This window comes from Perca flavescens, unplaced genomic scaffold (assembly GCF_004354835.1).
Source record: "Perca flavescens isolate YP-PL-M2 unplaced genomic scaffold, PFLA_1.0 EPR50_1.1_unplaced_scaf_6, whole genome shotgun sequence".
Classification (NCBI taxonomy): domain Eukaryota; kingdom Metazoa; phylum Chordata; class Actinopteri; order Perciformes; family Percidae; genus Perca; species Perca flavescens.
In genome coordinates, this window is record NW_021166713.1 from 289,898 (window position 1) to 314,477 (window position 24,580).

General features: G+C 41.5%; 1 protein-coding gene across 1 annotated transcript in view; it reads left to right on the forward strand.

The window, feature by feature from the left end:
• The window catches only part of LOC114552050 (NLR family CARD domain-containing protein 3-like), a 41,465-nt gene that overhangs the window by 11,439 nt on the left and 5,446 nt on the right, over positions 1 to 24,580 (forward strand). Inside the window, exons 4-10 of the mRNA XM_028572756.1 lie at positions 3,689 to 3,793; positions 9,173 to 9,277; positions 19,277 to 19,355; positions 19,509 to 19,737; positions 19,896 to 21,684; positions 22,741 to 22,914; positions 24,403 to 24,576. Coding sequence (XP_028428557.1) covers positions 3,689 to 3,793; positions 9,173 to 9,277; positions 19,277 to 19,355; positions 19,509 to 19,737; positions 19,896 to 21,684; positions 22,741 to 22,914; positions 24,403 to 24,576 — 2,655 coding nt within the window. The remainder of the gene's footprint in view (positions 1 to 3,688; positions 3,794 to 9,172; positions 9,278 to 19,276; positions 19,356 to 19,508; positions 19,738 to 19,895; positions 21,685 to 22,740; positions 22,915 to 24,402; positions 24,577 to 24,580) is intronic.

Consider the following 24,580-nt stretch of genomic DNA (forward strand, 5'->3'; position numbering starts at 1 on the left):
CCATTCTGCTTCAAAAGACTCTATCGAGCAAAAAGTGATAAAATATCAGCGGTAGAACCATAAAAAACAACTATTTGGCAAGGTTAGGCCCGGAGCTACACCTTAAGCTGCCATCTCTGTCAAGCTAATCACGTGACTCCGGACTGTGTACCTATTCAACAAGTCTCTCTTTGCCAGACCTTCCTCCACAGCACTGCGAAGGAAGGTCTGGCTCCACACAGCATTCCGAGATGGGAGAAGAACATGCTCTGGTTTAATAGCATTTCACAATCGTCTTGGGTGGTGCTAAGCTCCGGACGGAGCCACGGTGCCTCTGCTAAATAGCCTCGGTAAGTAACTTGTTTTGATGGAACATCCATCCATCTTCGTCCGCTTATCCGGTGTCGGATCGCGGGGGGAGCAGCTCCAGCAGGGAACCCCAAACTTTCCTTTCCCGAGCAACATTAACCAGCTCCGACTGGGGGATCCCGAGGCGTTCCCAGGCCAGGTTGGAGATATAATCCCTCCACCTAGTCCTGGGTCTTCCCCGAGGCCTCCTCCCAGCTGGACGTGCCTGGAACACCTCCCTAGGGAGGCGCCCAGGGGGCATCCTTACCAGATGCCCGAACCACCTCAACTGGCTCCTTTCGACGCGAAGGAACAGCGGCTCTACTCCTCACAGATAACTGAGCTCCTCACCCTATCTCTAAGGGAGACGCCAGCCACCCTCCTGAGGAAACCCATTTTGGCCGCTTTTACCCTGGATCTCATTCTTTCGGTCACGACCCAGCCTTCATGACCATAGGTGAGGGTAGGAACGAAAACTGACCGGTAGATCGAGAGCTTTGCCTTCTGGCTCAGCTCTCTTTTTCGTCCACAACGGTGCGATAAATTGAATGTAATACCGCACCCGCTGCCCGATTCTCCGAACAATCTCCCGCTCCATTGTCCCCTCACTGTGAACAAAACCCCAAGGTACTTGAACTCCTTCACTTGGGGTAAGGACTCATTCCGTACCTGGAGTAGGCACTCAATCGGTTTCCTGTTGAGAACCATGGCCTCAGATTTAGACGTGCTGATCCTCATCCCAACCGCTTCACACTCGGCTGCGAACCGATCCAGTGAGTGCTGAAGGTCGCAGGCCGATGATGCCATCAGGACCACATCATCTGCAAAGAGCAGCGATGAGATCCCCAGCCCACCGAACTGCAACCCCTCCCAACCCCGACTACGCCTTGATATCCTGTCCATAAAATTTACAAACAGGATTGGTGACAAAGCGCAGCCCTGGCGGAGGCCAACCCTCACCTGAAACGAGTCCGACTTACTGCCGAGAACCCAGACACAGCTCTCACTTTGGTCGTACAGAGATTGGATGGCCCTGAGAAGAGACCCCCTCACCCCATACATCCCCCATCATCTTCCAGCTCTGCCTCTAACATAGAAGGCGTATTAGTCGGATTCAGGAGTTCCTCAAAGTGCTCCTTCCACCGCCCTATTACCTCCTCAGTTGAGGTCAACAGTGTCCCATCCTTCCCCCTCTTGAGGTGGTGAACAGTTTTCCAGAAGCACCTTGGTGCCAACCGAAAGTCCTTCTCCATGTCTTCTCCAAACTTCTCTCACACCCGCTGCTTTGCCTCTTTCAAGGCAGAGGCTGCAGCCCTTCGGGCCCTTCGGTACCCTGCAACCGCCTCCGGAGACCTCTGGGATAACATATCCTGGAAAGACTCCTTCAGTCGGACGGCTTCCCTGACCACGAGTGTCCACCACGGTGTTCGTGGGTTACCGCTCCTTGAGGCACCTAACCCCTTGACGCCTGAATTTATTCACAATTATATAAACAAAATATTATGTGTGTTTCTGACTTCAAGCTGATGCTAAATTAAGTTGAGATTGTTAATTTGTCTATTGCATATGGAATAGATATAAATTTAGGTATGATGCAAATTAGCGACAACAGGCATTATGGTAAAATTCTTTACAAAATGGTAAAATTAATAAAACACATAGTAGATTTCATTCATGTCACAAAGTTGTTAGAACTTCTAAACTGTAAATGACAAATACATGGATCTTGACAACGGCAAGACAGAAAACACTCTCCTACTCCCTAACATTGACAGTAGTTTCTTTAGGGTTAGGGGTAGGGTTAGGTTTAGGGGTAGGTTTGGGTTAAAACGCATCACTTAGAATGGGTGCTGCGAGGGGCACGGGCACAAGGGGACTACTGGTGTGAATAAAAACACTTTAAAGAACTCCTTAAAAAACCAGGTTCGGTTGAATAAAAATGACAGGGCTGTTAAAAAAAAAAAGGGGTTAGATATTAAAAGGAGGTTAAAAGAACCACTGGAAAGGCAAGACAGTGGGAATTTAAAACTTTGAATAAAAGTTCAAATCCACAACAACTCCGGTGTCTCTCCCAGAAGATTATTTAAAAAAACTAAAAAAATATAAAAATAAATAAAAAAACACACAGTCGTGTGATAAATAAAATTATAAAAATATACAAAGGCTGGTGTCCCAATATAAAATATAACTATTATAATCTTAAAACCATGTTATTTAAATTAAAAAATTAAATACTGTCTGCGTTACTTGCTCTTGAGGTTAAAAATATCCATACACATACCATTCAGGGTTAATAATAAGTGCTATGTTAAAAGTGCTTTAAGAAGTAAAACATAAGTAAATAAAGTGCCACACAATAAATAACATAAATAATTTAAAATACATCATATAAATAAAAGCAAACTGTTAGTAAAAAATGCATAAAACCAATGGCATGTGTATAATTATGCTAAAATCTTGAGGCAAGTAATTCAATTCGTAATAATAAAACTAAAATAATAATAAATAATAATAATAATAATAATAAATATAAATAATATATTAGTGACAGACAAAACAATCCAATCAAATTCTTAAAATGTATATAAGACAGAATAAAAGTTATAAAAGGACACACAAGGCATCTTCAAAATATTTATTAAAATAAAATCAAGGAATTGGGTAGGACCTCCTCTGTAGGAATAGATTAAAACCCCTAAAAGGAAAGAATAGTAACAATGGAAAAAAAAAAAAATGCCAAAAAGGAATTAAATATATATATATATATATATAAATATATATATCTATATATATATATATATATATATATATATATATATATATATATATATATATATATATATAAAAAAAAAAAGGTTTTGTAATAAATAGTTATTTCATTGGGGTTTTTTGAACCATTCTTTGTCTGGCCCCTCACCTGAGACCACTTTGCCTTGGGAGACCCTACCAGGAGCACACGGCTCCAGACAACACAGCCCTCAGGTTCACAGAGACACACAAACCTCTCCACCACGATAAGGTGATGGTTCACGGAGATGGAACATGTGTACGTTTAAAAGTAGTTTAACAGAAAACTCAGATTGGACAGATAGTCTATATATAAATATATATATCGTGGATATAGACTACTATTTAACAAAGGTCACCCCCCAGTGTAATTTCCCCACCTACAGCTTTAAAATATACATTTAAACATGTACATAAATTAAATATTAATTATGGATCATATCATTATATATCATATAAAATGTGACCAAAAACTACCTGGATAAAAACATACTGTACAGTAGGTTTATTAAACCACCGACTTGATTCAGCTTGTTGTGGGTGCAGTGCAGAATTTATCTTGTGTTTTTATCAGGAGGAATCTGAAAGAACCTGAACCCAGCTGTGTGTCCATGAAGAGTGACTGGTCTATGGCTCCTCCTTTATTCTTCAAAGATGGACACCACTCTCTTGATCAAAGGTGAGGATTTCAAAATGATAATTAAAACAAAATCATGTGTTTTCATCAGACGCTCAGTTGTGAGATCTGTTGTTTTAAACCTTAAAGGAGAACTCCGGGCAATTTTTACGTTAATCTTGATTGCTATATGTATATGAGTACTGTCAATATAAAAAAAAACAAGCCGAATCGGTGTTAGCAACACGGAGCTGCTGCAGCTAATGCCGAGAGCTCCCACTCAGCTAAAACGGCAGTTATGGAGGCATAAGATAAAGAGTGCCTTTGTGCCTCTTAACAGACAAAAAATGCAACTAAAATGTCTGTGCAACATGAACAGGGACCTTATATGACAACAAGATGCATTTAGCAACTTAGCCATTGTTTAAATTCACCTACCCTCTTAGTTGCTAGCTGCCGTCTGGGATGAGTGAGTGTGTTCAGCCAGGCTCCAGTAATAATCATCACGCAGCAGTTCCATGTGTATTTGTAGCATATATATCCATTTTGTGTGCTGTCGTTGGTGAATATGAGTCTCTGCAGTGGCGAATTGTGTGGTAGTTTCCTTAGCCAGGCTAGCAGCCCCAACCGTCATCCTTCTACTTCCTCCCCGCCTCCCTCGCCTGCCGAGGCCGACAACAATCTAACAAGCGCCTGCTGGTCTGGTGGAGGTCTTCCAGAAGATAGTAGTGACTATGTAACTACATGGAAACGGACCAAATTATGTTTATGTGTTACACCCCTGAAAAAGGGGAGAAATAATCACAAGAGTGATGCGCAGGTGTTTCCTCACTGAGAACTTTAGTGTAAATCCATTTTACAACAGTACCACATTTTACAGAACAGATATACAGGAAATTGTTTTGTAGGATACAAGGCTTACAAAAGTTACAATAGCGTACACTGTAATTCAGTAAAACATATAAAACATTTTCAATATAACTGTTAAACACCAATTAGTTGTAGCTCAGTAAACCATAACTAAATGCATCACAAATGTCAATAAAGTGCTTGAAACACATTGAAACACATTATACAGATAACACCGCAAAATAGATTAACTGCATACATGTTCATTCACAATTGACATAAAATGGTGTCTACTCTCAGTACGGAGCTATTCTTCTCTGTACCAGAGCGGAGCTCCGCTCACACACACGCACACACATTACGTTCTGCAAACTTAACTCTAACTTACTTAAAATGTTACTAACACACACCTTAGACACTATTGACATGTTAGAAAGTAGGAAGTTATTAAATGAACTCCGTTTTATCAATAACATACCTGAAAAAGGGGAGAAATAATCACAAGAGTTAACCTGAGTTATTTTAGAATCCTCACATGCTATACACTTACTAATACCGTTAGTGTATAACAGGCTATGAGTATTTCCTTTACCCTGTAACATATGCCCTGTACAGTAAAATAGTGTTTTAGACTGCTAGCTGTAGTCTCGCGCTGAAGTCCCGTGGGAATTCAGTTGTAGCGTGAAAAAGGTAAATAGCAGTGTGCAACTAGCCACAACTGTAGAATATCATGGTCATGGAAAGGAAGACGATGAAAGTTTAGGCTTCATCTGCAGCTTTTGAAAAGTGTGGCCATAGCCGTCAAGAGTACTTGAGTTGCTTTCCATGGCAGTTTTTAGAGTGTCCACATCAGATCTGATAGCGCCAAGGCTTGCAGTCAGGGATGCTAGCTGAGCATGTATAGCAGTTAGCTTCTCGTCGCTCCGAGTGAAGCGCGTCTCGAGGTAGCTCTTCTGTCTCTCCAGTAATGCATCTGCAATGGCGTCCATATTGACGCGTTGGGTTTTGTTCTTGCTTGCCATTCTGCTTCAAAAGACTCTATCGAGCAAAAAGTGATAAAATATCAGCGGTAGAACCATAAAAAACAACAATTTGGCAAGGTTAGGCCCGGAGCTACACCTTAAGCTGCCATCTCTGTCAAGCTAATCACGTGACTCCGGACTGTGTACCTATTCAACAAGTCTCTCTTTGCCAGACCTTCCTCCACAGCACTGCGAAGGAAGGTCTGGCTCCACAGCAATCCGAGATGGGAGAAGAACATGCTCTGGTTTAATAGCATTTCACAATCGTCTTGGGTGGTGCTAAGCTCCGGACGGAGCCACGGTGCCTCTGCTAAATAGCCTCGGTAAGTAACTTGCTTTGATGGAACATCCATCCATCTTCGTCCGCTTATCCGGTGTCGGATCGCGGGGGGAGCAGCTCCAGCAGGGGACCCCAAACTTCCCTTTCCCGAGCAACATTAACCAGCTCCGACTGGGGATCGGCGTTCCCAGGCCAGGTTGGAGATATAATCCCTCCACCTAGTCCTGGGTCTTCCCGAGGCCTCCTCCCAGCTGGACGTGCCTGGAACACCTCCCTAGGGGGCGCCCAGGGGCATCCTTACCAGATGCCCGAACCACCTCAACTGGCTCCTTTCGACGCGAAGGAACAGCGGCTCTACTCCTCACAGATAACTGAGCTCCTCACCCTATCTCTAAGGGAGACGCCAGCCACCCTCCTGAGGAAACCCATTTTGGCCGCTTTTACCTTGGATCTCATTCTTTCGGTCATGACCCAGCCTTCATGACCATAGGTGAGGGTAGGAACGAAAACTGACCGGTAGATCGAGAGCTTTGCCTTCTGGCTCAGCTCTCTTTTCGTCACAACGGTGCGATAAATTTAATGTAATACCGCACCCGCTGCGCCGATTCTCCGAACAATCTCCCGCTCCATTGTCCCCTCACTCGCGAACAAAACCCCAAGGTACTTGAACTCCTTCACTTGGGGTAAGGACTCATTCCGTACCTGGAGTAGGCACTCCATCGGTTTCCTGTTGAGAACCATGGCCTCAGATTTAGACGTGCTGATCCTCATCCCAACCGCTTCACACTCGGCTGCGAACCGATCCAGTGAGTGCTGAAGGTCGCAGGCCGATGATGCCATCAGGACCACATCATCTGCAAAGAGCAGCGATGAGATCCCCAGCCCACCGAACCGCAACCCCTCCCAACCCCGACTACGCCTTGATATCCTGTCCATAAAATTTACAAACAGGATTGGTGACAAAGCGCAGCCCTGGCGGAGGCCAACCCTCACCTGAAACGAGTCCGACTTACTGCCGAGAACCCAGACATTGCTCTCACTTTGGTCGTACAGAGATTGGATGGCCCTGAGAAGAGACCCCCTCACCCCATACATCCCCCATCATCCTCCAGCTCTGCCTCTAACATAGAAGGCGTATTAGTCGGATTCAGGAGTTCCTCAAAGTGCTCCTTCCACCGCCCTATTACATCCTCAGTTGAGGTCAACAGTGTCCCATCCTTACTGTACACAGCTTGGATGGTTCCCCGCTTCCCCCTCCTGAGTTGGTGAACAGTTTTCCAGAAGCACCTTGGTGCCGACCGAAAGTCCTTCTCCATGTCTTCTCCAAACTTCTCCCACACCCGCTGCTTTGCCTCTTTCACGGCAGAGGCTGCAGCCCTTCGGGCCCTTCGGTACCCTGCAACCGCCTCCGGAGACCTCTGGGATAACATATCTCAGAAAGACTCCTTCAGTCGGACGGCTTCCCTGACCACTGGTGTCCACCACGGTGTTCGTGGGTTACCGCCCCTTGAGGCACCTAACCCCTTGACGCCTGAATTTATTCACAATTATATAAACAAAATATTATGTGTGTTTCTGGCTTCAAGCTGATGCTAAATTAAGTTGAGATTGTTAATTTGTCTATAGCATATGGAATAGATATAAATTTAGGTATGATGCAAATTAGCGATAACAGGCATTATGGTAAAATTCTTTACAAAATGGTCAAATTAATAAAACACATAGTAGATTTCATTCATGTCACAAAGTTGTTAGAACTTCTAAACTGTAAATGACAAATACATGGATCTTGACAACGGCAAGAAAGAAAACACTCTCCTACTCCCTAACATTGACAGTAGTTTCTTTAGGGTTAGGGGTAGGGTTAGGTTTAGGGGTAGGTTTGGGTTAAAATGCAACACCCAGAATGGGTGCTGCGAGGGACACGGGCACAAGGGGACCACTGGTGTGAATAAAAACACTTTAAAGAACTCCTTAAAAAACCAGGTTCGGTTGAATAAAAATGACAGGGCTGTTAAAAAAAGGGGGCTGTTAGATATTAAAAGGAGGTTAAAAGAACCACTGGAAAGGCAAGACAGCGGAAATTTAAAACTTTGAATAAAAGGTCAAATCCACAACAACTCCGGTGTCTCTCCCAGATTATTTAAAAAAACAAAAAAAATATAAAAATAAATAAAAAAACACACAGTCGTGTGATAAATAAAATTATAAAAATATAAAAAGCCTGGTGTCCCAATATAAAATATAACTATTATAATCTTAAAACCATGTTATTTAAATTAAAAAATTAAATACTGTCTGCGTTACTTGCTCTTGAGGTTAAAAATATCCATACACATACCATTCAGGGTTAATAATATTTGCTATGTTAAAAGTGCTTTAAGAAGTAAAATATAAGTAAATAAAGTGCCACACAATAAATAACATAAATAATTTAAAATACATCATATAAATAAAAGCAAACTGTTAGTAAAAAATGCATAAAACCAATGGCATGTGTATAATTATGCTAAAATCTTGAGGCAAGTAATTCAATTTGTAATAATAAACCTAAAATAATAATAAATAATAATAAATAATAATAATAATAATAAATATAAATTATATATTAGTGACAGACAAAACAATCCAATCAAATTCTTAGAATGTATATAAGACAGAATAAAAGTTATAAAAGGACAAACAAGGCATCTTCAAAATATTTATTAAAATAAATAAAATCAAGGAATTATATATATATATATATATATATATATATATATATATATATATATATATATATATATATATAAAAAAAAAAGGTTTTGTAATAAATAGTTATTTCATTGGGGTTTTTGAACCATTCTTTGTCTGGCCCCTCACCTGAGACCACTTTGCCTTGGGAGACCCTACCAGGAGCACACGGCTCCAGACAACACAGCCGTCAGGTTCACAGAGACACACAAACCTCTCCACCACGATAAGGTGATGGTTCACGGAGATGGAACATGTGTACGTTTAAAAGTAGTTTAACAGAAAACTCAGATTGGACAGATAGTCTATATATAAATATATATATCGTGGATATGGACTACTATTTAACAAAGGTCACCCCACAGTGTAATTTCCCCACCTACAGCTTTAAGATATACATTTAAACATGTACATAAATTAAATATTAATTATGGATCATATAAAATGTGACCAAAAACTACCTGGATAAAAACATACTGTATAGTAGGTTTATTAAACCACCGACTTGATTCAGCTTGTTGTGGGTGCAGTGCAGAATTGATCTTGTGTTTTTATCAGGAGGAATCTGAAAGAACCTGAACCCAGCTGTGTGTCCATGAAGAGTGACTGGTCTATGGCTCCTCCTTTATTCTTCAAAGATGGACGCCACTCTGTTGATCAAAGGTGAGGATTTCAAAATGATAATTAAAACAAAATCATGTGTTTTCATCAGACGCTCAGTTGTGAGATCTGTTGTTTTAAACCTTAAAGGAGAACTCCGGGCAATTTTTACGTTAATCTTGATTGCTATATGTATATGAGTACTGTCGATAGCAAAAATAACGAGCCAAATCGGTGCTAGCAACACGGAGCTGCTGCAGCTAATGCCGAGAGCTCCCACTCAGCTAAAACGGCAGTTATGGAGGCATAAGATAAAGAGTGCCTTTGTGCCTCTTAACAGACACAAAATGCAACTAAAATGTCTGTGCAACATGAACAGGGACCTTATATGACAATAAGATGCATTTAGCAACTTAGCCATTGTTTAAATTCACCTACCCTCTTAGTTGCTAGCTGCCGTCTGGGATGAGTGAGTGTGTTCAGCCAGGCTCCAGTAATAATCATCACGCAGCAGTTCCATGTGTATTTGAAGCATATATATCCATTTTGTGTGCTGTCGTTGGTGAATATGCGTCTCTGCAGTGGCGAATTGTGTGGTAGTTTCCTTAGCCAGGCTAGCAGCCCCAACCGGCATCCTTCTACTTCCTCCCCGCCTCCCTCGCCTGCCGAGGCCGACAACAATCTAACAAGCGCCTGCTGGTCTGGTGGAGGTCTTCCAGAAGATAGTAGTGACTATGTAACTACATGGAAACGGACCAAATTATGTTTATGTGTTACGCCCCTGAAAAAGGGGAGAATTAATCACAAGAGTGATGCGCAGGTGTTTCCTCACTGAGAACTTTAGTGTAAATCCATTTTACAACAGTACCACATTTTACAGAACAGATATACAGGAAATAGTTTTGTAGGATACAAGGCTTATAAAAGTTACAATAGCGTACACTGTAATTCACTAAAACATATAAAACATTTTCAATATAACTGTTAAACACCAATTAGTTTTAGCTCAGTAAACCATAACTAAATGCATCACAAATGTCAATAAAGTGCTTGAAACACATTGAAACACATTATACAGATAACACCGCAAAATAGATTAACTGCATACATGTTAATTCAAAATTTGACATAAAATGGTGTCTACTCTCAGTACGGAGCTATTCTTCTCTGTACCAGAGCGGAGCTCCGCTCACACACACGCACACACATTACGTTCTGTAAACTTAACTCTAACTTACTTAAAATGTTACTAACACACACCTTAGACACTATTGACATGTTAGAAAGTAGGAAGTTATTAAATGAACTCCGTTTTATCAATAACATACCTGAAAAAGGGGAGAAATAATCACAAGAGTGATGCGCAGGTGTTTCCTCACTGAGAACTTTAGTGTAATGAGGAAAAGACCGCGTTTTCCCCAGGAACTTGGGTGGAGACCAAAGCAATCGATCTCAGGCTCGTAGATTGAAAGCATTTAGTAGATCACAGATTAACACTTTTACCCTTAAATTATGCACCACAAAATAAAGTAATGAATATGTTTACAGATTCTTCTTTAGGGTTAGGTAGTTACAATTATATGAACTTTATCACTCTCTGTGAACTATGTACTGAGTGCATGATCCTTTTAACCTGAGCTATTTTAGAATAGAATATACACTTACTAATACCGTTAGTGTATAACAGGCTATGAGTATTTCCTTTACCCTGTCACATATGCCCTGTACAGTAAAATAGTGTTTTAGACTGCTAGCTGTAGTCTCGAGCTGAAGTCCCGTGGGAATTCAGTTGTAGCGTGAAAAAGGTAAATAGCAGTGTGCAACTAGCCACAACTGCAGAATATCATGGTCATGGAAAGGAAGACGATGAAAGTTTAGGTTCTTGTATTTTCTCATTCTGTTGCCACAATTCGGAAAGGCAGGAATGCGAACCATTTCTTTTCCACAGTAAATCAACCCTTGTTTTTCAAACTCTAAGCTTCTTCCCTTGTGAACACCTCCGATCGTCACTTTTCACACACTACGCTCCTCCAACCTGCACACTGCTATTTACCTTTTTTACGCTACAACTGAATTCCCACGGGACTTCAGCGCGAGACTACAGCTAGCAGTCAAAACACTATTTTACTGTACAGGGCATAAACATAATTTGGTCCGTTTCCATGTAGTTACATAGTCACTAATATGGTCATAACCACTACAGTGCTCAATTACCTATTTGTGAAGGTGAAACAATTTTTCGCCACGAAGGCTTGAACGGTCTTCTGGAAGACCTCCACCAGACCAGCGGGCGCTTGTTGGATTGTTGTCGTTGTTGACTCATATTCACCAACGACAGCACACAAAATGGATATATATGCTACAAATACACATGGAACTGCTGCGTGATGATTATTACTGGAGCCTGGCTGAACACACTCACTCATCCCAGACGGCAGCTAGCAGCTAAGAGGGTAGGTGAATTTAAACAATGGCTAAGATGCTAAATGCATCTTGTTGTCATGTAAGGTCCCTGTCCATGTTGCACAGACATTTTAGTTGCATTTTGTGTCTGTTAAGAGGCCCAAAGGCACTCTTTATCTTATGCCTCCATAACTGCCGTTTTAGCTGAGTGGGAGCTCTCGGCATTAGCTGCAGCAGCTCCGTGTTGCTAGCACCGATTCGGCTCGTTTTTTTTGCTATCGACAGTACTCATATACATATAGCAATCAAGATTAACGTAAAAATTGCCCGGAGTTCTCCTTTAATTGACTCAATGAAGTTCTCTGAGCACCTGAACACTGTTTTTCAGTCAAATACATTCCCACTGGGAGCTGCCCACTACAACCAGTCTGATGCTGGTCAAGACACAAAAACAGGGCTCTCAAGTCTCAAGTATTGGGCGTGAGACACACGCATTTCAACCTGTTCACACACTCACACGCCACACCTTGTATTTCTCACGCAGACAAATTACCAGGATAACGCCCACCAAGCTTCGCCGCTATTTTTAACAGTGGAACAAGTAGAGGAATCAAGCGAGTTCCCCACAGAGGTCAGAACGCCCTGCCACCACCCGCGGCGCTGCCATTGGGCATTTTAGGTCCGGGCCCGCCCATTTTGACATTGGAAAGCTTTGAGTGAAAGTTTCTCAGCCAATCAGCGGCTTCTACCCCACGTGTGGCCTCTTAAGCCTGCCCACACAGGCTGCATCGTCACCAGCAAGTGATCCAATGAAATGAATGACGTTTGCGCGCAAGCTTTTCAAGCAAGCTCAATGAGACAGACCCAGAGTGCAGCTATTAGCTAATATGAAACGCAAAGCGAAGCGAAGCAGCTTGTTTTCATTTAACATCAGCAAGAAACGCTGCGAGGAGCCAACCCAGTCTCACGTCAGTTCGTGTTGGCATTACGAAATTAAATCTATTAGAACGTGATACCATTACGTAATTGTGAAGATTTACGTGTTGGGGTCACGTTTTTTATACTAATGTATTTCAATGAGAAGCATTTTACGTAATCCCAGGACGAAACTTTCTGCCACTCGGCTGCAGCAGAGAAGCTGGATACAGCTTTGATATTATTGGTATTTTTAGCCCAATAATCGCTGTTTTAATCAACATATATTCACCAGATCTTATCACGGTTTATATGTATTTCTTTTAATGTTATTATTTTGGTCTATTTCGGCCAGGGAAGCTGGATTGCTTTGTTTTTTATTGATATTTTTAAAACTATAATGCTACATCTTTCAACATGTATTTAGCTGTTATCATGGTATGCATTTCTTTATTTTAATAATATTATTTCGGTCTTATTACCGGTGAAATATTACAGTAAATAAGACAGAACAGTAGGCTACGATATGAGCCGAGCTGGGCGCATTCAAAGCGGATATCCCACGATGCAATGCGGGCATTCATTCACAGAATCAGACGGCGATCAGCAGGTCTATATCGCTTCAATGTACGTAAGTGATCATGTAGAGCGTTGTTATAGAGAATACAACAACGACGGGGTGATTAGGACCCCGACGCCAATCTTCTTCTAGCGGATCGATTGATAGCTCTCTTCCGGAGGGAACAGAACTGCGTCCATGGCAACGCTCTGCTATGCATGGCAACGGTGTGTTATGCATAGCAACGGTCTGTTATCAAGAAAATAACAGACCGCATTGTACATTAGAATATAAGCAAGCCATGTAATAAATATATATAATCAGTAGTTTTGTCACCAGCAACAACACGTTGTTTTGTTCCAGTAAGTTATGCATCGTAATAACGTTTAAAAGAAATCAGCTGAAGACTCCGGAAGTGACGTCGTAATTACCGCTCGGCGGATAGAAAAGATACAAATACATAATATTCGTAACATTGATGTTTTTTTCTAATGTTGTATTTGAGGAGTTAAACAATAAAGATAGCATCAATAATAAAATACAGTTTCATGTATTTGTCTCATGTATTGTGTTCTCGGCTAAAAACATCTCATTTAAAGCTTACTATTCAGGGAGCACAGATATTATGCTCTGATCAATCTTTATTCTCCATGCCAAGCTCTTATCCTCTGGCAGAAGAAATGGGTACCCTAATGTAAACTAAATAATTCTAAACTATAGCCCTAATTTGGACCTACCTCAATTAAAACTTTAAATAATGTTGCTTGAGGCTGCAGGGAATAGCTTCATGATATGATGCATATAGGGTTGTGTGCTCACTGTTTGTGAAAGATGAGCAATAGATTGTGGCTGTGTGATGTGCTTCAATCTAACTACATATCACTTTGTTTATTTGTGTTATCTTAAGTATGTCATCTGTATGATAAAACAATATGTCAAGTATTATTTGTGAAGCATTTTGCACTCAAGGCAAATATCCCTCTGGGGACAATAAAGTATAGCTTGCAAAATGGTCCCTATGATAGGTGAAAATTAAAACCTTGTCGTAGGACTATAGCAAACACATCGTTGGAAAGGTCTCAACCTGGAGAGTAACATATGTCAGTCTGGAGAGGATACATTACTCCTGCTTTGAAATATTGACCTCTGAACCTTGAACCCAGTACATGTATGAAGGCCTGTCATTTAGCAACAGAAGGTGCTACACACATAAGACCAGCTGTTATAGAAAGCTCTGGACCTCAGCTATCATGTAGATATGGTCACCAAAGTTTATCCACTGTAAGCACTGTCAAATATGGTAATAAGCTATTTTCACCTATTTAACTATTCTATTTTTAAAATCTGATGACACCACCCCAAAAAAACCCATGGTGTATCCGAAATTCTACACTTCCAACTTCTACTTATGAGAAATATACCAATATATTTAAAAACTACAACTCCCACTATAGACACGTCCCAGAATCTGTTACAAAGCTTGAGCACTTGTAGTTCTTCCGGGGTGGGTGGGAGAACGTGTTCGGCTCCTCTTTCTGCTGTCTGCCGTGAGTGGGCTTCATTCTGTTTCAGATTGATGCCGCCCGCCGGCCGGCCGAGAACACAATACATGAGACAAATACATGAAACTGTATTTTATTATTATTAATATCTTTATTGTTTAACTCCTCAAATACAACGTTAGAAAAAAACATCAATGTTACGAATATTATGTATTTGTATCTTTTCTATCCGCCGAGCGGTAATTACGACGTCACTTCCGGAGTCTTCAGCTGATTTCTTTTAAACGTTATTACTATGCATAACTTACTGGAACAAAACTGAGCAACGTGTTGTTGCTGGGGACAAAACTACTGATTATATATATTTATTACATGGCTTGCTGATATTCTAATGTACAATGCGGTCTGTTATTTTCTTGATAACAGACCGTTGCTATGTATAACACACCGTTGCCATGCATAGCAGAGCGTTGCCATGGACGCAGTTCTGTTCCCCCTGGAGGAGAGCTATCAATAAATCCGCTAGAAGAAGATTTGGCGTCGGGGTCCTGATCACCCCGTCGTTGTTGTATTCTCTATAACAACGCTCTACATGATCCCTTACGTACATTGAAGCGATATAGACCCGCTGATCGCCGTCTGATTCTGTGAATGAATGCCCGCATTGCATCGTGGGACATCGGCTTTGACTGTGCCCAGCTCGGCTCATATCGTAGATTACTGTTCTGTCTTATTTACTGTAATATTTCACCGGTAATAAGACCGAAATAATATTATTAAAATAAAGAAATGCATACCATGATAACAGCTAAATACATGTTGAAAGATGTAGCGTTATAGTTTTAAAAATATCAATAAAAAACAAAGCAATCCAGCTTCCCTGGCCGAAATAGACCGAAATAATATCATTAAAAGAAATACATATAAACCGTGATAAGATCTGGTGAATAAATGTTGATTAAAACAGCGATTATTGGGCTAAAAATACCAATAATATCAAAGCTGTATCCAGCTTATCTGCTGCTGCAGCCGAGTGGCAGAAAGTTTCGTGCTGGGATTACGTAAAATGCTTCTCATTGAAATACATTAGTATAAAAAACGTGACCCCAACACGTAAATCTTCACAATTGGTATCACGTTCTAATAGATTTAATTTCGTAATGCCATCACGAACTGACGTGAGACTGGGTTGGAGGAGCAGGAGCAGGGAACTCCTGCCATTTAGTAACGCGGTTACAAGTGACGAGTTACCATCCTGCTCGGCCGCCCTCTCCCCATCAAGTTCTCCCGTAGCCCCCCCACACCAGCAAGGCAAGTAGTGTCTTAACGTTATTAGTGTCTGTCTTTCTGTATGCAGGGGGAACCTGAATACATTTTTTTGGCTTATTTTAACTGGCCCATCCAGTTTTCTGGAGGCCCACCTAAATCCTGGCGCTAATAGTGCCTGCCACACACCGGCTGAATGAGTGCGGATTTTAAGTTGCGGCTTTCGTCGCAGTTTGTGACTTTGCCTGAGATTGAGTGACAAGTGTAGGCTACTCCATTTACAGTATATAAGGTGTACTTGTGTACTCCGGTGTACTCGCCCTGTTGTTTATCTGGTTGCTATGACTTTGCGAGTGATGACTCCTGTCACTGTTCCAGTTGAGGGGAGAGAGAGGATGACAGTTCGCTTGAGTTCAGTAGAGCAGGGATCTTCAACGGGGGGTCCGGGACCCCTAGTGGGTCCTCAGAATCAAAGCAGGGGGGCCTCCAAATTATTGTTAATTTTCAAAAGTTTTTTAAAGTATTAGCAAATATATATCCCCACTGATGATAGGCTATCTGGCCTATAGGAGAGGTAGTCACTAAGGCCATACACATCTACAGTTAATCCTAAGGATTAACTTTGCCACATGTATGTTTGTTGAGAGAAAATCCCGCACACTGACCATTACGTAAGCAAATTATTTATTTTGAAAAATACAACGTTTCGGTCCCAGACCTTCATCAGGTACATGTATGTTTAACATGAAAATAAGATATATAAAAGCATGCCACCAATTATTAGGCTATTTGAATAGCTTGGCAAAAAAAGCTCTAGCGCCCTACAGGTTATGGTAGGCCCAGTTTAATAATATGCAACTTACTTTTATACAATATATGTAGTAGGGGGTCCCTGTGCCATCTCTCTTTCAGTTAAGGGGTCCTTTGCTTTCAAAACGTTGAAGGCCCCTGCAGTAGAGCACACGGCTCTGTAGAGTCATGTTATTATGACTTTATATACTACATGTACATAGCGGAAACCCTGTTGTGCGTCTGCCCTATTACTGATACTGTGGCGGCCGAAATCAACATAGAGGAAACACAGCTTTTGCGCCTATTATTATTATTATTATTATTATTATTATTATTATAATAGCTACATGTTGAATCGGCTGCAGGGCTACTCTGACAGTTTTTTTATTTTTATAAAGATACCCATTTTATAATAGGCCTACCCATAATACTTTTATAGCAATGCCCATAATAATTTGGAATATTTTTAGTTTTCTCTTTCCTTTTATTTTTACTGCACAACCTCCTGGCCCCCTGTGGTGGCAAATTTTATTTTAACCATTTGTTTAATGATATTCACCATTTGTTTAAAGATTGTTTTAAACCTTCACAAAATCCTGTTCCTTCCTATAGACTTAAAGGCACCAGTGAGAGAGCTGGCCTTGTAGACTGTGAGCAATAGCATAAGTTATTTTCGCTAAAGAATTGCAGCTCCTCATTTGTTTATTTCTTGCAGATAAAGTGAAGAAGGCTATAACACTGTGTGAACCGTATCTCTTTCTGTCTCCTGAGATAAGCAGGTATTTAGTCTAATGTAGGAGACACAGGAGCAGAATGGAAGGTTGTAAAATCATCTGACTGTCTATGGTATTTTTTAGAAAAGTGGCAGCATGCTAAAGCTATTTGAAGAGGGGTGGCTTAACGGAGTTTCTCCACTATAAGATGTTTTGAAAAACATTTTCAGTTGTGCTGCATGAACCTTTGAAACTGTGTTTTCTCCATTTGCAAATGTTAATAAATACTCAAAGACCAAACTTTGGTTTAATTCTCAAACAGTCGTTATTTGTTTTGATTTTATCATGAATATCACTAACTCTGCTGCTTCAAGGAAAACTTCCACGACACCCCATTATGAAAACCTTTGGCCTAGGCTATTTCATTATATTTTATCCAGCACAAAGAAATGCTGAATTAAATAAACATTTTTTTTATTTGTACGAATTTATGTGTCATTTATTAGATCAGACCCCCATCCCCACCCAAACCCCTGCCGCCAAAATCTCACTCTTAACTCTGTTCAAAACTTGAGAGCTCTGCAAAAATAACAGCCATGAAAATAAACCAGTAATATCTCCTTGAGATAATCACTGGTACAATGTATATGAGGAACACAATAAATGCTCCAGCAGAAATGGTGCAGTCAACCCACAACAATCATCACCATAGCCGAGTAGAGCACAACCCACGTTCACTGTTCTTTTTGATATTTCACACCTTATATGTAGCTTAACATAAGAAAAAATTTGACCCCTTCCTACTTCACTCAAACACAAGAAAATGGTCATTGTGGGCCTCCCAACATACTTACGTTTCAGTTTCACAATTGGACAAGCCCCCACTTATTATGCCCAGCTTGTTCAAGGGCATAACCTAACACAAAGAAGGGAGGTCCACAATACGAGTTAAGTAAACAAGTTAATTCATTAAAACATCTCAACTGAAGTAAACTACTGTTTGTACAGTCAGCAATCAGTAGTGTGGTGTGGGTTGTTGGGGGCTATGGAATTGTAAATGTTAACTTAACCTTAAACACAATCCAACTAAACAAAACTAAGTTGGGTGTCTGAAAGGCACCAGCCTTCCAGACGAGAGCAAGAACCAGCCTTTATGGAATCACCCAGTTTATATAGACTCCACACAGGTAAGGCCAATCCCTTAACGATTTGGGAGGAGCCAGTCAATCAGGGCCAACTGATCTCTGGAACAGAGACAGGCCAAAACAGGTAGTCATACACTGGAATAGCCAATTCAGCACATTAATTTGTTGCTGAATTGAAACTGAAGTATCTTTGTGAAAACTGAACAATATACTGAACCTTTGGATGTTAATTTATTTTATTTTATTTTCAGAAAATGGGTACCATTTCATTGTTCTTTGTCTTGTGTGGTCAATCAATAATGCATTAATTTCTGCTTCCTGTTCAAATCTGGTCTCCCCTGTTTCTGGTCCATCGTAATTTCTACTACTTATTAATTTCTTAAATTACCTCCACAACCAGTAGTTTGAGGAGCTAACCAGTGTGCAGGCATTAGACGGTGAGCTGGTGGCCTCCGTGCCTACATGCCTCCGTCTATTTCCAGTGGAATGTCAGGAGCTCTTGTGTCCTTTCACCGAGACTTGGTTAGATCATTTTCCTGTGTGCCCTCTGATGGCCATGTACTAATTTATGATGAATCATGCAGAAGTTTAAGGAACTGATGAGAAAACATTGACTGGAATTGTAACTCTTACAAATTCATGTACACATTTGATTGACACATTTGATTGATTGATTGACATCAAAATCACTTCATATACCTTTACCTTGTGTTTATCTCTATGTGGACAGACATAATGTGAGCTAATTCTTCCTGATTACACCACAGAGGAGACCAGGAGAGCTCAGAGGTTCCCAGTGGTCAGTCTGCCCAGCAGCATCAAACATACCTGGACTCCATATTTATGGTCTGTACATGTACAACAACTACTTTTACATCTACTCTGTTCACAATCATCTCCATGCTGCTCTTTTTAGACCAGTGGATTGTCAGTCTGTCCAGCATGGGTTTGCTTCCATGATTTCAGTTTATTTGTCATTCATATAATCTTCTGTTCCAGATGCTGGAGGAGGACATTGACACTTTTGTGAAGAACGAGCTGAAGAAGATCCAAAAGGTTCTGAGTCCAGATAACCCAGAATGCTTAGAGAGTAAAAGGCAGGATGAAGAGGAGTTGGAGGGTGAGGATGAAGAGCAGAGGAGGAGCAACAGCGAGGCATTTCTGAAGATCACACTGCACTTCCTGAGGAGAATGAAGCAGGAGCCGCTGGCTGACCATCTGCAGAGCAGTAAGAGGATTTATCTAAAGATTTACCATGCTGGATGAATGGGACATTTACTAATGTCTCAAAATATTTACCAAAATATATTCATGTACTCATTCTCTGAGGAATTTTTGAAATATGTTCTTTAACTTATTGATCTTCTTTGTTGTGTGTTCATTCAGGAAGTACTAATGGAGTTTGTAAGCGTAAACTCAAATGTAAGATGCAGAAGAAGTTCCAGTGTGTGTTTGAAGGGATTGCTAAAGCAGGAAACTCAACCCTTCTGAATCGGGTATTCACAGATATCCACATCACAAGGGGAGGTACTGCAGAGGTCAATGATGAACATGAGGTCAGACAGATTGAAACAGCATCCAGGAAACCAGACAGACAAGAAACAACAATCAGACAAGAAGACATCTTTAAAGCCCCACCTGGAAGAGATGAAACAATCAGAACAGTGATGACAAAGGGAGTGGCTGGCATCGGGAAAACAGTCTTAACACAGAAATTCACTCTGGACTGGGCTGAAGACAAAGCCAACCAGGACATCCAGTTCACATTTCCATTCACTTTCAGAGAGCTCAATGTGCTGAAATTAGAAAAGTATAGCTTGGTGGAACTTGTTGATTACTTCTTTAGTGAAACCAAAGAAGCAGGAATCTGCAGATTTGAAGAGGTCGTGTTCATCTTTGACGGTCTGGATGAGTGTCGACTTCCTCTGGACTTCCACAACACTGAGATCCTGACTGATGTTACAGAGTCCACCTCAGTGGGTGTGCTGCTGACAAACCTTATCAGGGGGACACTGCTTCCCACTGCTCGCCTCTGGATAACCACACGACCTGCAGCAGCCAGTCAGATCCCTCCTGAGTATGTTGACATGGTGACAGAGGTCAGAGGGTTCACTGACCCACAGAAGGAGCAGTACTTCAGGAAGAGATTCGAAGATAAGGAGGAAGCCAGCAGAATCATCTCCCACATCAAGACATCACGAAGCCTCGGGATCATGTGCCACATCCCAGTCTTCTGCTGGATCACTGCTACAGTTCTGGAGGATGTGTTGAAGACCAGAGAGGGAGGAGAGCTGCCCAAGACCCTGACTGAGATGTACATCCACTTCCTGGTGGTTCAGTCCAAAGTGAAGAACATCAAGTATGATGGAGGAGCTGAGACAGATCCACACTGGAATAAAAAGAGCAGGAAGATGATCAAGTCTCTGGGAAAACTGGCTTTTGAACAGCTGCAGAAAGGCAACCTGATCTTCTATGAATCAGACCTGACAGAGTGTGGCATTGATATAAGAGCAGCATCAGTGTATTCAGGAGTGTTCACACAGATCTTTAAAGAGGAGAGAGGACTGTACCAGGGCAACGTGTTCTGCTTCGTCCATCTGAGTGTTCAGGAGTTTCTGGCTGCTCTTCATGTCCATCTGACATTCATCAACTCTGGAGTCAACCTACTGACAGATGGACATACAACATCCTGGCTATCTAAAATCTTCAGAAACAAAACAAGTTTCTACCAGAGTGCTGTGGACAAGGCCTTACAGAGTCCAAATGGACACCTGGACTTGTTCCTCCGCTTCCTCCTGGGTCTTTCACTGCAGACCAATCAGACTCTCTTACGAGGTCTGCTGACACAGACAGGAAGTGAATCACAGACCAATCAGAAAACAGTTGAGTACATCAAGAAGAAGATCAGTGAGAATCTGTCTGCAGAGAGAAGCATCAATCTGTTCCACTGTCTGAATGAACTGAATGATCGTTCTCTAGTGGAGCAGATCCAACAGTCCCTGATGTCAGGAAGTCTCGCCACAGATAAACTGTCTCCTGCTCAGTGGTCAGCTCTGGTCTTCATCTTACTGTCATCAGAAAAAGATCTGGATGTGTTTGACCTGAAGAAATACTCTGCTTCAGAGGAGGCTCTTCTGAGGCTGCTGCCAGTGGTCAAAGCCTCCACCAAAGCTCTGTATGTGCACACACAACTATCCAGATTAAAGTTTTAAGTTTTTCTTTATTGAGAAAAAATGACAAAATTTGCTGTAATTGTTCTTCATATTTGCTTTTTTTCTTCAGGCTGAGTGACTGTAACCTGTCAGAGAGAAGCTATGAAGCTCTGTCCTCAGTTCTCAGCTCCCAGTCCTCTAGTCTGAGAGAGCTGGACCTGAGTAACAACGAGCTGCGGGATTCAGGAGTAAAGCTGGTGTTGGCTGGACTAAACAGTCCAAACTGTACACTGGAAACTCTCAGGTTAGTGTACTCTCATTTGCATATTGATGTGTCTACGTGCACGTGCGTGAGTACTCATTAGACTCTCAGGTTCGTATACCACTATTTGAAAATGATGACCTTCATGATCTGTTTTTTGTTTCATATCAAACATTGAATGGACTTATCATCTGATCATTTTCAGACTAAGTGACTGTAACCTGTCAGAGAGAAGCTATGAAGCTCTGTCCTCAGTTCTCAGCTCCCAGTCCTGTAGTCTGAGAGAGCTGGACCTGACTAACAACGACCTGCAGGATTCAGGAGTGAAGCTGGTATCGGCTGGACTAAACAGTCCAAACTGTACCCTGGAATCTCTCAGGTTAGTGTACTCTCATTTGCATATTGACGTGTTTACGTGCACGTGCGCGAGTACTCATTAGACTCTCAGGTTCGTATACCACTATTTAAAATGATGACCTTCATGATCTGTTATTTGTTTCATATTAATCATTGAATGGACTTATCATCTGATCATTTTCAGACTAAGTGGCTGTAACCTGTCAGAGAGAAGCTGTAAAGCTCTGTCCTCAGTTCTCAGCTCCCAGTCCTCTAGTTTGAGAGAGCTGGACCTGAGCAACAATGAGCTGCCGGATTCAGGAGTGAAGCTGATGTCTACTAGACTGAAGAGTCCACGCTGCAGACTGGAAACTCTCAGGTTAATATACCACTATTTGTGATTGTACAATCATGAGCTGCTAAACTGTTATTTTCATGATGTATGAGTTATTGAATGCACTTTTCATTTAATTATTTTTAGGTTAAGTGGCTGTAACCTGTCAGAGAGAAGCTGTGAAGATCTGTCCTCAGTTCTCAGCTCCCAGTCCTCTAGTCTAAGAGAGCTGGACCTGAGTAACAACGACCTGCAGGATTCAGGAGTGGAGCTGGTTTCTTCTGGATTAAAGACTCCACACTGTAGACTGGAATCGCTCAGGTTAATATACCACTATTTGTGATCGTAAAATGATGACCCTCTTAACTGTTATTTTCGTCATGTATTAGTTATTGAATGTACTTTTTATTTAATTATGTTTAGGTTAAGTGGCTGTAACCTGTCAGAGAGATGCTGTGGAGCGCTGTCCTCAGTTCTCAGCTCCCAGTCCTCTAGTCTGAGAAGGCTGGACCTGAGTAACAACAACCTGCAGGATTCAGGAGTGAAGCTGGTGTCTACTGGACTAAAGAGTCCACAATGCAGACTAAAAACTCTCGGGTCAGGATTCAAATATTTGTCAAAGTTTACACACTAAGCATTGAATGACTTTATGTATTTGATTCATGAATTGAATGACTAAAGATCCTCTTCAGGTTGAAACTGGTACAAAAAATGAGTAACCTTTGCCTGGGCAGTTCACTGTGCATGTGGACCTTGGACTTCTTCAGTAATAGACCACAGAACATACGGATGGGGAAGCATCCATCATCCACCCTCATACTCAACACAGGCACACCCCAGGTCTGCGTCCTCAGCCCCCTCCTTTATTCCATATTTACACATGACTGCTCTCCAATTCACCCCAATAACACCATTGTCAAATTCGCTAACGACAACAACATTGTAAGCCTGATATCTGACAACAATGAGGCAGCCTACAGAGAGGAGGTTCAACATTTGACAAACTGGTGTCTTCGAAATAACCTGGACATAAACACTTCCAAAACCAAGGAAATTATAAAGGACTTTAGAAGATCAAGGCGCACTGAGCACTCTGCCCTCTCCATTAATGGAGAGGAAGTAGAGAGGATGGAAAGCTTTAAATTCCTTGGTGTGCACATCTCGGATGACCTCACCTGGACTATGCACATTTCTCACCAGGTGGGAAAGGCACAACAGAGGCTCTATTTTCTAAGGAAGCTAAAACTTGCTCACCTCCCTCTGCACCTGCTGACCAACCTTTACCAGTCAGTGATAGAGAGCATACTACCTATTGTTGCAATGTGTGGTTTTCCAACAGCACAAAAGAATAGGGAGGACCTGGTTAGGGCTGCTGAGCGCATCATTGCCTTCACTCACAGACATCTACTATGGTAGACTGCAGAAGAAAGCCAGTTGTATATTCAAGGACATTACACACTCTGGTCACTCTCTGTTCTCTCCACTGCCCTCTGGTAGGAGATTCAGGTCCATCAAGTCCAAATCAAACAGGTTAAAAAACAACTTCTATCCAAAATCTGTCAAATCCATAACACCAAATGGCCACTGAAAAAATAACTGCTATCACACCTGTGACTGTTCTGTTCGTGCATGTTGCCGGTTTGTCTATCTATTAGCACTGTATGTACTTTCATCTACTCTAATCCCTAATGCAACGTTTTAACTTAAATCTAATTATTTTATCCTGGCATGTTTTTTTAATGTTGTAAACTTCTTTTTGTTGTCTGTAAAGCAATGACAAGTAAACTATTCTATTCTATTCTATTCTAGGTTGAGTGGCTGTAACCTGTCAGAGAGAAGCTGTGGAGCTCTGTCTTCAGTTCTCAGCTCCCAGTCCTCTAGTCTGAGAGAGCTGGACCTGAGTAACAACGAGCTGCAGGATTCAGGAGTCAAGCTGGTGTCTACTGGACTAAAGAGTCCGCACTGCAGACTAAAAACTCTCAGGTTA